This window comes from Lathamus discolor, chromosome 7, assembly GCF_037157495.1.
Source record: "Lathamus discolor isolate bLatDis1 chromosome 7, bLatDis1.hap1, whole genome shotgun sequence".
Taxonomy (NCBI): domain Eukaryota; kingdom Metazoa; phylum Chordata; class Aves; order Psittaciformes; family Psittacidae; genus Lathamus; species Lathamus discolor.
The window spans coordinates 2,254,965-2,269,041 of record NC_088890.1 but is presented as its reverse complement, the minus strand read 5'-3'; the positions used below and the strand labels follow the sequence as shown (position 1 = coordinate 2,269,041).

The 14,077-nt window shown below is 48.4% G+C and overlaps 1 protein-coding gene across 1 annotated transcript; it reads right to left on the bottom strand.

The window, feature by feature from the left end:
- Positions 1–428: 428 nt before the first annotated feature.
- Positions 429–13,564, bottom strand: CFAP100 (cilia and flagella associated protein 100). The gene is made up of 15 exons (XM_065687624.1): positions 13,504–13,564; positions 11,275–11,361; positions 10,978–11,084; positions 9,466–9,658; positions 8,810–8,877; positions 7,948–8,111; positions 7,237–7,317; positions 6,542–6,723; positions 6,301–6,463; positions 4,963–5,011; positions 4,479–4,630; positions 3,503–3,638; positions 2,864–3,066; positions 1,317–1,410; positions 429–659 (listed from the first exon to the last, which is right to left on the bottom strand). The coding sequence occupies exons 1-15, from the start codon at positions 13,562–13,564 to the stop codon at positions 546–548; spliced, it is 1,854 nt and encodes a 617-aa protein (XP_065543696.1). The 3' UTR covers positions 429–545.
- Positions 13,565–14,077: the final 513 nt, after the last annotated feature.

Here is a 14,077-nt window from a genome sequence, read left to right as displayed (position 1 = left end):
TTTGTCACTGGGTGGTGTTCTTTGGATGGATGCAGCTGGGATAAAGCTCGCTGTAAGCAGCTTGGTTTCTGCAGGGCTGCTGGTTTTCCTTTGCTTGTGTCTTGTGCGCAGTAGTGAGGTGGTCTGTAATGGAACCCATCCCTTGGATTAAAGGCTATGCTTAGCCATTGGTTTTTGTAGGCCTCCAACAGATTTGTGGTTATAATAAATGTCTTGTGGGTGCCTGACTTAGTTGTGCCTTAACAAGGATTGTTGCCAGGCCTGTGATAGATCTCACTGGTCAGGTTTGGAGGGATAGTGCTATATGCATCAAAACCTGCACGAGGAGAGCATCGTTGCTTGAAGGAGCCTGAGAAGCAAAATGTCACAATTTAAATTCATTTATTTAGGCAAAAGATCAGTAGAGGGAGAAAAGGGGCTGTGGCATGCACCTTCCCCTGGGATTTTGGGGTAGAAAAAGGAGTGAAGTTGATCAACCACGCAAGAATGTAGACCTATGAAAAAGAGCAGCATCAGCCCTGTATGCTGTGGGTGAGGCTGTGCTGTCAGGTGAAGTAATAGAGTTGTTCCTCCTTCTCCTTATCTATTTCTTCTTGTCTGGGCTTTCTTTTCGGCTTCTTGGGAGGTAGAGCAGAGCGAAACATCAGCCTCTTGCTGGTCTGCAGAGGAAGCAGAGTCGCCTGTGTCAGTGCTGCGCTGGGGCAGCGTGTCTGAACCATGCACCTAAGGCTGATCCACCTTGCCATGCTCCTCCTCGAGGGGCTCTGGCCCCTTGCTCTCTTCTGGGCAGGTTTCAGTGTGTTTAAGTGTGGGGTTTTTTTCCATTAGGAAATAAGTGTCAAGCACTTCAAGGCAGTGCATGTGCTTCTGCATCAGCTTCTACAGCCTGCTATTGCGTCAGCTCCTATAGCCTGCTATTGCACCTGCAGCTGGTTTCTGACTAAAGCCTTATTTGTACTGTTGAGGAAGGCCAAGTCCAAAGAAACAGCTGATGGACCCTGCAGAACCTTACTGCTTTAACTAGAGTGAAGGGGCAGGGACTCATGGTGCTTGTTCTCAATAGCGCATGTCCTCACTGTCGTGTTGACCCGTGAAGCATGCACCAGGAGCTGTGGCCTGAAGCTTGCACTGTGCTGGAATAACCGGCAGTGTTACTCCAGCAGTTGCTTAAGTTACATCAGTCCTGTAAACTGGGGTACACAAGTGTGGGTGCCACCCCCAAGCTGTACCGCTCTGAAGTCCTTGATATTCAGGTACCCGCAGCTTCCCTGCAGTGGGCTGTTTGGTGAGGGGTTCCTGTGGATTCCTGCACTTACCTTCATTTCCCCATTTGCTTTCGACCTTTCCAGGGCCTTTTTCAGTCGTTCCTCCCGCTGCTTCTCCTGTTGTCTCAGCTTTTCCTCTCTGAGCCTTTTGAATGAAGGATGAATTAAATGCACCAAATATGCCTTTGGCACACATCAACCTCTAACATTTCCTCTTACATCTAACAGTGTAGGGCCACCGGAGGAGAGGGGTTTGGTATAGCTGTTGCTGGAGTCCTGTTGCTGGGAAGGTGGTGAGAGGGAAACACTTGCTGTACTTGATCCTGTCCTTTCTGGAGTGAGGGGTGGAAAAAGCATATCAAGCTTTGCAAATGGAGATGTTGGATGGTTGCTCTCCATGACAAACATGCTCTGTACCACTTTCAGCAGGTGACTTACACTCTACAGTTGATCAGGATGCTCACCAGCTTTGGAGGTGAATGATGCTCATTGTGTCTGAAGCTCTCACCAGTGTAACCATGGAGCTACTTTGACTAGAGGGGTACAGCGGAGGCTGATGTTGTTAACCAGCTCCAATTCCCTATGGAAATGAAGCACTGGAACAGATCTGGGCTCATGGAACACTGTGGTGGAGAGGAAATGAATTCTAAACCTGACGATCTTCAGAAGTTTAAATGCTCTTTGAGGGTCTTCTTTTCATTGGTGGGATTTGCTTTTTATCTGGGCGGTCAGATTCCTTCCTGAGTTATCCTCCTTCCTCCCCAAAGTAGAAGTAGCGTGTCCTACTTCTTTTGTGAGTTAAGAATGTGAAACCCTTTACGGAGCACCAGGAAGAAGCATCACACCCTTTCTACTACAAAGGTGAAGAAAGATGCAGAGAAAAAGAGTAAGTAGGACGACAGTGTCGCTGTTCTGGCTTTAGATCCTCACACTGTTTGGTTTTTCTCTGCTGGATCTGATTCACCTGAGGATGGGCAGACACAATCAGCTCTCCAGCAGCATCTTTGCTATTTCATGTCTGTAAGCCAAAAGGAACGTCTCTCGTGTCAGCCTCCATGGATGGTGTTAATTTGCTACTATTTAACTTAAGAGTGGTGTGGAAGAGCCATTTGAGGGCAGGCATTGCTGACAAATGCCCTTATGTACCTACTGAAGCCTGACCAAGTATCAGGACGCGTCAGACCTTGAGTGTGCTAAATCACTACAGAGCAGTGGTTTCGCTATTTATTCAGTTTAAACATTGTTATTGAAAACTGACTTCTTTTGATGATCATTCTCATCCTCGAATCTGGTTTTGTTTGGGCTTTATTGTTATTATTACTTATTATTTATTATGGTTACTATTATTTATTATTATTACTTGTATTTAATTATTCCAGATTTGGCCTTTTTCTAATGTAGCTTCCAGTTTTTTTCTAAGGCAGCTGTAAGCTACTGGCTGGGACATGCCAGCACTATGACTGTGAAGCCTTTGCAGAGGTAAAATGGGATGGATTGGTCACACAGGCTTTCAGTTTCCTAGGCTGATCTGTGGCTTTGCTTCTGGCTGTAAGGCTTAAAAGGAAAGGCCCCATTCCCAGAAGAGTGTCCCGTCTTACTTTATCCTCCGTTCCTTTTCCTTGAGTTTCTTAGCGTGTTCTAGCTTTTCTGGTGGGGTTCCCTCCAGGATGTCCAGTAAATCGTTCAGCCGTTTCTCTAACACCATTAGCATCTGCACTGTCTGCAGGTTTCCCTCGCTTTCCCCAGTGCATTGGCAATAGACTTCCTGCACCTTCTTCCTCAGGCTCGCAAGAATGTTGTCCTAGAGATGAGAGGGGATGTGGTAAGAGGCTCTGCCCGGTAGAACCCCAGCATCCCTCCAAAAGCAGAGGAAATCAGTGCCCTTTAATTCCCTCGACAAAGCTCAGTTGCTCATTTCCCTCTTTCCCTAGCACCAGTGTCTGGGATAGATGGGTGTATGGGGCCATTCTCCTGTTGATCTCATCTCCCCAGGTTCGCTGTGGTCTGGGATGGGTTGCAGCCCACTTGCTTCTGTGAGCCCAGCTCCCACCTCATGGCACTGCATGGAGCAGACACATCACTTTGTTCCTCAGTAATGCCCCAAACCTGCTCTATTGCTGAGAAACAGCACCCATCCCTTCCCAGTGCAACCGCTGCTTTCGTCCCAGGATGGGTACGGCTGGTGGAGAGGAACTGTTTATGAACTAACCCCCCTTTGCCTTCATCTCGGCATGTACCTGCTCATCAGCTTTGCATTCTCCGGAGGAAAAGAGCTGAACTTTGAGCTTCAGATCTGCTGCTCTCGCTTCTTCCTCGGCGACGGAGGACTTGAGGGTGGCCACCTCCTCCTTCAGCTCTGCTATCTCCTTCTCCCTAGGCCACGAGAGAAAGGAGGGGTAACGAAAGGGCATCTCCGAAACACGCGACTGCTGTGCTGCTGCTGCTGCTGCTGCTGCTGCTTTCCAGCCTGGGACCATCCTTCCTGCTGCCAGCAGATGGAGGTAACACCTCGTGCCGTTCCTGGGGTGCTCGCACCCGCAGCCCCGAGGCAGAGGGAACTAGGGATTTATTGGAATAACAGCAATAACACCTACTGCTGGTGTTGGGGAGGGACCAGCGGCATGGCTGAATAGTCAGGGGTTTATAGTAACTAATGAGGGAAGTAGGTTACCTTTATAAACTGTTCCAAGGGGATAATCTACACTTTAAATGGGAACGTGTGTGTCTACCTGTCACTGAAACACTGTACTACAAATACACTTGGGTTCCTCGCTGGCTACCTCTAGGAAGGGGTTTGCACTGAGTTGGAGTAGGTGCTTGTCTGGATCGCTCCAGAACACACCTGGGGTCTTCCTTTGATCTTTCTGGGTGAGAATTACATGGTACTTCTGGCTGAGGTTTGTTCCAGGATCTAAATGCATCAGTTCCCCAGCCGGTGCCTTGAGGACTAAGGAACTAGTCCCGAGCTCAAATCCCATCTCCTGAATGACATGGAGGGGACACTTTCCTATGGGCTCACGAGATGAGGAGTTGGATGGGCTGCAGCTTGGGCTGTACGGGGTGAGGGAGAGTCTTTGTTGTGTGCTGCGTGAGCAGCATGGCCTGCGGTCTGCAGCATGCAGCCCAACGGTGAAGTGCTAGTGGGGAGAAGAGGGGGTCACTCATGTTTAAAACTGAGGCACAGGGACCCCTTCCTTGCAGGATCGCACTTACATGCTTTCATATGTGGTGATAAAAGTCTGTAGGACCTTGTCCAGACTTTCCTCTGTCTCCTGGCATTTCTGGAGGAGGGACAAGTTTTCATCCTCCATCTCCATGAAAATAGACAGCAGTTGTTGGGGGTCAGTAAAGTAGAGCTCGGGGTCCTGGAGTGGAAAACACGTGTGGTGAATCTCTGCCTTCCTCCTTTTGGTTTTCCATTGAAAACCCAATAACTCCCCTCATTTCCCAGTCTCCCAGTGTATGATATAGGATCATCGAGTCATTAGGGTCAGAAGGGACCTCTGGAGATCATCTAGTGCCACCCCCCTCCCTGGGGGATGGCAAGCATTGGGGTGATGGTAGGTTTTTGGCAAGTGATGGCTGCAGTAACTCCTCAATAGCGTAATGAATACTTAGAGGGTGAAAGAAATCCGTAACACCAGTAAAGGACACAGGACAAACAGAAACTGTGAATATTCAACATGAGACTCCTGACCTCATCTTCATCCGAGCTCGTTTCGATTTCTGCATCCTCCAGTGAGGTCCTGAAAAAGCATTTTGCGTGTCAGCCCCTTGGAGAAATGACAGCTCAGAGGAGACCTTGTTAGTGAATGAGGGGCACTGTTGGTGTTTGCCGTTGCGGTTTACTCCTGTTGGTAGCAGAGCTTGCTCATCACCTTCACTTGGACCTGATCCCCTGTGCTACAGAGGGGTGAAAACCCCATGTGCATCGTGTCAACATCAGCCCACTTGTGCCTGCATCATTCCTGCCATGTGGCAGCAGCCCAGTAAGTGCAGTGGCTTGGGAGAGCCTGGAATCTGCAGTGCTCTGAGTGGAGGCAGAGGAAATGGCCCTGCAGCGATGACTTACTTCAGACTCTGTTGGTAGCCTGTTTTTTTGCCCTTGGGAGATTCAGCAGCCACTCATGCTTTGCTTTTCCAGGCACTTGCTCTATTTCCCTCAAGAAGCTGGCTCTGGACATACTTATCCCATAGTCCCACCTGCCCTTCCTCTTCTTGGGCTGGCCCTGCCTATGTTACAGCAGTGATTCTCTGCCTGCATCCCAGCAGGTACTGCCTGAAGGCTCTTACTGAGAGCATTCAGTGCAATGTGGGCCTCCAGGGGCCTCAGGCCTTCATTAATGGCAAAACAACAGGCAGCTATTTGCAGGTCTATGATTCCTCCTGGGGCTACCTCAAGGGCACCCCAAATCCTTTTGGCAAGGCTCTGAGCAGAGGATTTGAGGATGGAGCAGGTATCTGGGTACTTTAGGCTGAGGAAGTTGGGGCTGTTCAGCCTGGAGAAGAGAAGGCTGCAGGGAGACCTCAGAGCAGCTTCCAGTACCTGAAGGGGGCCTATAGGGATGCTGGGGATGGACTCTTCATCAGGGACTGCAGTGACAGGACAAGGGGTAACGGGTTCAAACTGAAACAGGGGAAGTTTAGATTGGATCTAAGGAGGAAGTTCTTTCCTGTGAGGGTGGTGAGGCACTGGAATGGGTTGCCCAGGGAGGTTGTGAGTGCTCCATCCCTGGCAGTGTTCAAGGCCAGGTTGGATGAAGCCTTGGGTGGGATGGTTTAGTGTGAGGTGTCCCTGCCCGTGGCAGGGGGGTTGGAACTGGATGATCTTGAGGTCCTTTCCAACCCGAACTATTCTATGATTCTACTGACTTGCGCACCCGATAGATTTCTACTGCTCATTTGACTTGTTCCAATCAGACCCAGCTCTCCGTATGCCCACAAAGCTGAGGAGTCGGTTTCCTCTATGCTGACTCCCTCAGCTGAGGGCTCTCTATAGCACTTCAGTCTGTTGTGTGCATTGTCTTGTACTTACATTTGCCTTGTTGACAGAGTCTTCAGGAACTTTATGAGCTGTGGCCTGATGTCCCGCAAGGACTTGACAGTCAAAGTCTTTGAAGAGGGCAGGAAACTCGGCACATCCATGTTATTGGTACTGCTGGGACTGGCACCATCTGTCCCTGCTGTCCCACCTTGGCCTGGAGACAAGGAGGGGTGGACCCTTAGAGCATGGGGCTGTCCCAGTGAGGGGTGGGCAGCTCTCCCCTGGCACTCACCCTGCTCTGCAGGGATGGAAGGTGAGGCATCTCCTTCTCTAGCGCTGGGTGCTGTTTTCACATCCCTTGTGCTTGTGTTCCTTTTGCGGTGTTCCCCCTGCCACTCTTTAAGAGAGAGCTGACGGAGGAAGTTCCTGTACATCCTGTACTCCTGCAGATCGATCCTCAATTGGGATATGCCACTGGGTTGAGAGAAGGGGACAGTTTGTTAGCAGGGAGGAAGAGCCCCTGTTTGAACAGGTTCTTTCCAACTCCTGGTATTCAGCATCAGCCAGAGAAAGGACAGCAGGGCACATGTCTCCATGGACAGGCAAAGACAAATGGGAACCTGCCCTGCGTGCTTTCTGTGGTTCCTCATGTGGATGCTGCCTGGTCACATCCCTATGGCTCTCAGCTTGCTAGTTTGGGAATTCTTCCTGGAAAATGAATCCCTGGCAGTGCTTAAGGCCAGGTTGGACACAGGGGCTTGGAGCAAGCTGCTCCAGTGGAAGGGGTCTCTGCCCGTGGCAGGGGGTTGGGGCAGGATGGGCTTTAAGATCCCTTCCAACCCAAACCATTCCAGGATTCTCACTCTTGAAACTTCATACTTTTAGAGATCTTTTTCCCCAATTCCCTGTTTCCCAAGGGTGGGAGGGTAAAGCACTGCAGGAGCTGTTAAGGGCTGGGCAGGAAGAGTGGAATAGTGCAGCCGTAACCTTTGGAGTTTCTTGATTTCGGAAGTGACCTCCTGGATCTCCTCTATTTTCTTTGTCTTCTCTTCAGCTTCTTTTTCAGCACTGGGGAAGAAGGAATGAACATCAGCTGGGAAACAGTTCATCAGGAAGTGGGGAGGGATTTGAGGTGCATATGAAACAGAGAAATAGATGTGAGGGGAGTGTTCGAAATCTCTGCTATCCATGTGTCCCAAGGGATGCTCAGCTCCTGCTTGGCAAAGACAGCATGGGGCAAGGGATGCTCAGCTCCTACATGTATTGGCAAAGACAGCATGGGGGCCCAGCAATGCTTCCAGGTTAAAGCCTTCCTAATGCGGCTGCTGCTGAGCATTAATTGCTGCTCTGCCCTTGTGATACCCAAGTGCTCAGCTGAATCCTCTTAGGGGACTGCTCTTGCTGTGAGCATTCAGGCAGAGGCATCTCCCTCTAGTGAGGATGATGTGAGAAGGATGGAGGTAGTGGGGTCAGCAATAGGTTCCTTTGCTATAGCCGCATTAAAGGCTTTTGCAGTGAGGGGATCCCCCAGCTATTGCTCTTCCTCTCTTTCATTGAATGTGCAAGGAGAAAGGGCTGTAACTCTGGACAAGCTCAGACACAGAGGATTTGCCAGCCAAAACCCTGCAGGGGGTCAAGCAAAAGACCTCTTGTGTCCAGTGTAAAGAGCACAGGGGTGGTTCCCTCCACATCCATTACATTTTCAGGCCTTGAACAAAGTTTTTCTGTTTCTCCTTCAGGAACTCTTCAAAAACGGCAGCATCCTTATTCAGGCAGTATGCAGCCTTTTCCACCTTCCTCTCCTCATTCCTTGCTATCTTCTCCAGCCTCTGAATTTCCTCTCTCTGTACTGTTATTCCATACTGAAATGAACCCAAAAGGCAGCACAGTCACATTGGTTGGTTGATGTTAAAGGTATGTTGCTTTAGCTTTGTTCTTGGTTACCTTATAGTTGTTAGTGGAGAGGGTAAGGTTTTCAAACCAAGGTATGCGTCTTAACACAAACTAGGTGAATAGGGGCCAGGAGATATTTCAGAAGTAATATAGCAAATAAAAGGTGAAATTAAGGACAGAAGCCAGAAATCTCAGCACTGCATTAACCCCTGGCTGACAAAGTTTGTTTCAGTCTGTTACAGCACAACAATAGAGGTGAATAATGGGGATATTCCAGCATGGGTCCCTTATTATGAGTTCAGAATAGCTCCCAGCTATAACTTACGTATAGGACAGCAGGAGCCAAAAGGTCAGTATATATATAATACATATTACATATACTAAATATATATTTTAATATCTAATATATATATTATACAATGAAATAGTTGCTACTGGATGGTGCCAATGGCCTACGTTCTTTTCTTGGTTTGGAATTGCTAGGCTATTGACTATGAGTGTCTTTAACACAGGACTTGGACAGCCCGTTCATGAGGTCTGACATGCCCCTCCTTGGTAGGATCTCTAGGAGATGGATTTCAGGGGAGGAAACCCCCCACACCAAACCAAAGCAACACCAGGAAGAGTAATGAAATTAATAGAAAGTAATATTCTTAAAGCCAAGTACCTCAAGTAAAAATATCTCTCTCCTGTCATTTACGTAGTCACGGAAGGTCTGCTTTTCTACTGGGTAATCTGCAATGAGAAGATCAAGTTGATCAGACTAGAGAAGGAAATATAGCCAAGGCAAAACACAGTGGACATGTAGGCTGTCATGAGCGTGGATGCGGCTGGCACTGGAGCCAGCAATACAGGTTTTTATATTGTAGGATCAGTTTCATATGGGCTTTTGTAGGGTAAAACCAGGTAGAATGGAGTGGGGAATCTGGTCCTTACAAAAGTTAATGTCCTGTAAACATTAATAGCAAAGCTGCTCCTCGTGTCAGAGGCCCACATCCACTAAAATCCAACTTGAAGTCAGCTTAGTATTAACGTCTCCATGACACAAGGTCCTACACGGTCCCAGCTGATTCTGAGAGCTCCCAGCTACTGTGAAGGCCACAGGGGATGGTGTAACCCAGGCTATGGAAGTGGAGGTGACATGAGCTCCATTGGTATGAGATGGAGATGGGCCAGAGGCTGGTAGGATGCAGTGTGGAAGTGCTGTGTCTACAAGAGCTCACCAGTCAGCTAGAACTGCTGCTCCCATCCCCTCTCTGAGTTTTGCTTTAGGCTGCCACCCAGCTGAGCGGCACCATTGCAAAGATACCAACTGTTCCCTACCTCTTTTACAGGCTGTTCCCTGTAAAAGACTCTTCCGAAGAGCTTTCAGTCTCTCTTCAGCTGTTGCCTGTTTTCTGGCCTCCTCTTTTTCTTCCTGTTGCAGAGCTTGCCTTAACTCTTTCTGCTTTGCTTTTACTTTAGTGGAGTAAGTGGTTTTCTCATGGATTTTCATGGTCTTCATCCTTTCGCGTTCCTATGAGAAAGCAGTTATGTGGATGGTGTGATTATGTGCTGTGTTTGCCGTGGGTTTAAAGGCACGAGGGGTTATTCACAGTCTAGAAGGTGGCTGATCCCCTGCTGCTGCACGTTTGCCTGGTTCATCTGACTAATGCCCATCATACTTGCTCTCGAGGCAAGCAAAACGCTTCCTTTCTTAGCATTCGTTCCCATTAGGTTGTTGATGTGTATTATGCATCCAGCCACCAGCTGTGCCGGTTTGTACCTGCTCACTGTCCTCGTTTTGCCTTCCTGGGTTATTCCTGGGAGAGAATGGAAATTTGCAGAGATTCAGCCTTCAAGTCCCCTATTAAAAGGGAACAAGAGGACAGCCCACACTCAGCGCTGACTGTTCCAACTGTCACAAAGGCATGTAAACCTGCAAGTTCACATTGAGAGCATCTGTTTAAACCCACCCCAGAGCCTTCTGGAGGGTAAAAGGTTGTTCATACTCAGTGCTTTCACATGGGATGAAGTGCAGTTCATTGCTGTCTGCACAGTTTGGGCATGGGTTAGGCTGAGGACATCACTCAGCAGACATCCTCAGTGCACTTCCTAAGCCCTTCCCTGTACTAACGAAGCAACTTTCAACCCAAGAGAAAACCAGACTATATCAGTCATCATCCCTTTGTGATTTAGAAGCAAAGGCCTCTTGCTTCCATACCACTGCCTGGCTTCTGCAACTGCATGCAGCAATCAGAGCTCTCAGAGGTGCGATAGCCTCTCCCTTTGGATGGCATGCCCTAAGGGAAGTCCACTGTAGAAATAAGAAAGAGACATTCCTGGGACCCAGCTCTCTGGTCTGGTTGCAATTCCCTATCTTATGGAGAGAAACCTAAGGCGTGAAACCCATGTTATCCTCCTTCCCAGACATTTCCTTTGCTGGCAGTTCAGATGAAGGTCGCATCCAACATTGGAATACAGCTTTCCAAGCAGAAAGCCAAGCCTTTTGAAGTGGAAAGCAAGAGATCTTGCATCAAAGCTTTATACAGAAACATACAAAGTGCTGTTAGCACTGATTTCTTCTCAAGGAACACGAATGAGTGGTAAATCTTGAAGCAGGCAGACAATGTGACAATATCCACCTTTTGCACCAGCAACCAGCAACGCTGTGCTCAGATCTGCTCTTGGTAAAGTTAATCTCTCATCATGGACTTGAAGCTGATCTGGGGGAATCTTAGCTAAATCTGGCAGCTATTATTTTCTCTCATGCAGCACATTTCGGTGTTATATTCCCCGGTTGTTTGCCCCAGTGAGCTGCCTGTATATACATTGATCTAAAGCATGTATACGTACCTCCCGAGCCTTTTGTCTTTCCTTTTCCATTATTGAGAATATATCGAAATCTGGAGGAGCTGCAAATGGATTTTTCTTTGTTTTTTCTTCATCCTTTTCTGGGCTTTCTGTAACAAAAGGGATGTAGAAGACACAAGGCAGAATATCAGGACTGGTGCAAAGAGGCTCTGATCTGCTGCATCCCACCTGAACAGTGCTCAGTCAAGAGCAGGGAGCTGGATACGGCTTATAAGAAGCCAGTGATTGGCCTCTCCTTTGACCTAACATCAAAAAGCTGCTGGAGCATCACGGTCTTACCTGGCAGCACAAGCTGGGATTCCCTTCCAGTTTTGGAGAAGAGACTTTTAGTTGTTGACATTGTACGTGCAGATGACGGTCTTGACCCTGGACCAAGGAAAACCATAAATGCATCAGTCAGTTGGGACCTGCCAGTAACTGATGCAGTAGGTTTTGCAGACTGATGGACCCAGGGGCCTTCTGGATCTGAACCACTGAGCCTTTTGTGTCTGTAGGAATTAACAGCAAGCTTCACTCAACTGGGAAGTATTTGTGTTGTGAGCCCAAAAGGGAGATGTTCATCCCTGGCTAACATAAAACACAGTCCTCCTTACGCACGCATTGGTGGGATGGCGAAGACAATCCAATTTGGAGACAACAAGCAACTCAGACCCGTGTCTGTTCTTCCACCCACACCTCCAGATCTAATCCACACCCATACTTTTTCATCCTCCTATTGCTGGTTCACAAGCAACATTTGTGGTCCCTAAAGCTCTTATGAGGAACTACTTCATCACTGGGGGTTTCTTGCAATAAGGCTGACTGGCTGTTGCGCTGCACAGACATGCTGCAGGGAACTCTGCTGTGTTTAATGTTAGGCTGGCAAACTGCTCAAGGTTAGGTTTTGGTTTCCCTGAATCCTGTCTCTTTTTGTAGCCTTTGCTGTGGTTCCTAGAGGAAAAGGTGTAAGTGTAATGAGCTCACTTACAAAGAACAGATATACCGTTGATAAAGTTACCCTTTCATCAACAGAAGTAGCAAGCTGGGTCCAATGAGGTATTAGTGAATTGATGCAATTCTGCTGCTGGGACCGTTCCTGATCCGCACTGGAATAAGACACGGAAGCAGATCTCTTCCACTCGCACTGGTTTTAGGGCTATTTTAGAGCATCGTTTCTTGCTCTGAACAGCCTCCAGGTTTTGAGCATTTTGAGCTAAACTCATCTGGCCTAATTTCCGTGTACGTCCTTGGTGCTTTGCGGTTCCTATTGGCTGTGTTTGTGCAGCTGCCCAATTAGCATCTTATTCTTTGGAGGTGTCAAACCTTCCTTGTTGATGAGACGCAGATGCCGAGGTGGAATTTGGGCTGTTCCAATGCATCCCAAGTGTTTCCCCTCTCTTTCTCAGTTCATGAAGAGCCTTTTCCCAAAGCCCCCTTGATGCGTTGGTTTGATGTCATGTTTGCATAACTCGATGGGGTATTTTTCCCTAGGGGTCCCTCATCTACATCCTGGAACAACATAACCCCTGCTGCTGATGTGAGTTTTGGAGGAAACCACATCAGGGCAGGGGCAGGAAGGCAAACGCCTGCAGCATTCCATTGAATACCCTTTGTGGCCAGCAAACACCGGGATGTTCAGCCCTCTTAGTGCTCTTCTTGGTTCTATCATCTAAACCCCTTCTCATAAACATCTTCATGTGGGTGATTTAAATTCCTGCTACAGGGAATGAGACTGAAAAGCAGGAGTAGGCAGAGGATACCGGTATATGGAAAATAATTGTCAGTGCAACCCTTTGAGATTAAAAGTGCTTTATAATAGCGTTTTAGCCAAGTATAGGAATCTGTTTCTAAGATTAACTTATAAATAAGCACTTTATCAAGGTATTTTGGGGGCTTTTTTAATAGGTTGTTTGCACATCACATTGGAAACAATGCCAAAAGCTACACAAGTGCTGGTTGGGGGAATTATAATTATTAAGCTAAATAATGCAAATACAAAAGTAGCTTTGTTGCCAGAATCCTTTGGCGTATATTTCACTGCCTCCGACACTTTAATGTTTCAGTAGGTACATACCAAGAGCCAACAGATAAGGCATTCGTGGTTTTAATTTACTGAAATACATATTCAGCCCTTTTCCTTAGCACCAAGCTGCAGAAAAGAACCTGCCAAAGCAAACAGGCAAACAGCTCTCAAACCCAGCACAGATCCATCCACTGTGTTCCCGGGGCACTGGATGAGCCTTTGTTTTATACACTCAAATGATTTCAATGATCCCATCGCTTGCAGGGGAGGCTCGTTGTGCTCGCCGGGAAACCACTCCAAGGTGGAGCTGCAGAGCAGCTCTTCCAGGGACAGATGTGCCCTGTTTCCCAATGTATCCGCTCCCATTCTCCCGTGGGGAAGGAGAGGGTTCGTGTGTGGTGACACACACCAGCACCTCCACTTGTCTCAGCGGGACTCAATCTGATGTCAAAACAGAAAGGACGCGGCTGTGCTTGCCCTCACCCCTTTATTCTCTGGTTTCTCACCTAGAGGAGGGCTCCTTGGGGCTCCTCTCTGAGGGGGAGCCGTGGCCATGGATGTGGTCATGGATGTGGTGTGGCCGCAGCTCTGCTCAGCTCTGGGCTCCCTCCTGTCTCCTGTTCTCTTGTTTGCAGTGCCATGGAAACCCCTGCTCCCGTTGCCAGGCAGCAGCTGACCCGTGCACGGGAGGGATGCATTCCTCCCTCCTGGCACTAGGCCTGGGTTCCCTAAGCCCAGGGTAAGTCCCCCTGCGCTGATGGAGTGGGGCAGAGCCAGGGTAGGTCCTCCCAGACCTGGCCACCATGGGAGGCTCCACAGTATCACCTGCCTGGCTGCAGTGTGGGTTCATGGATAGGTGTCCTGAGCAGGCAGCTCACTGAAGGCTGACATTGGCATGGAAAAGGAACAAAACCTCTGTGCTATAAGAGGTCTTGCAGGGTTCTTTATTCATTATCTCGTAATGGGAATTGGGTTTTTAACCCCATCTCTGCAAGCAAAAGAGAGGGTTGAGGAAATGGGAGCTGGACGCCCTGACTGTGGAGTTAACTGCGATTTAGCATTTCATAGCCTCTGCCTTAG

Bases quoted from the DNA above. Each gene is read 5' to 3' on its own strand.
- CFAP100 (XM_065687624.1), bottom strand. From the start codon at position 13,564: ATGACCACATCCATGGCCACGGCTCCCCCTCAGAGAGGAGCCCCAAGG. The intron at 9,659-10,977 runs GTACGTATACAT...GCTTTCTCATAG, and splicing joins AAAGACAAAAGGCTCGGGAG to GAACGCGAAAGGATGAAGAC. The intron at 3,067-3,502 runs GTACATGCCGAG...TCTCATCTCTAG, and splicing joins AATGCAAAGCTGATGAGCAG to GACAACATTCTTGCGAGCCT.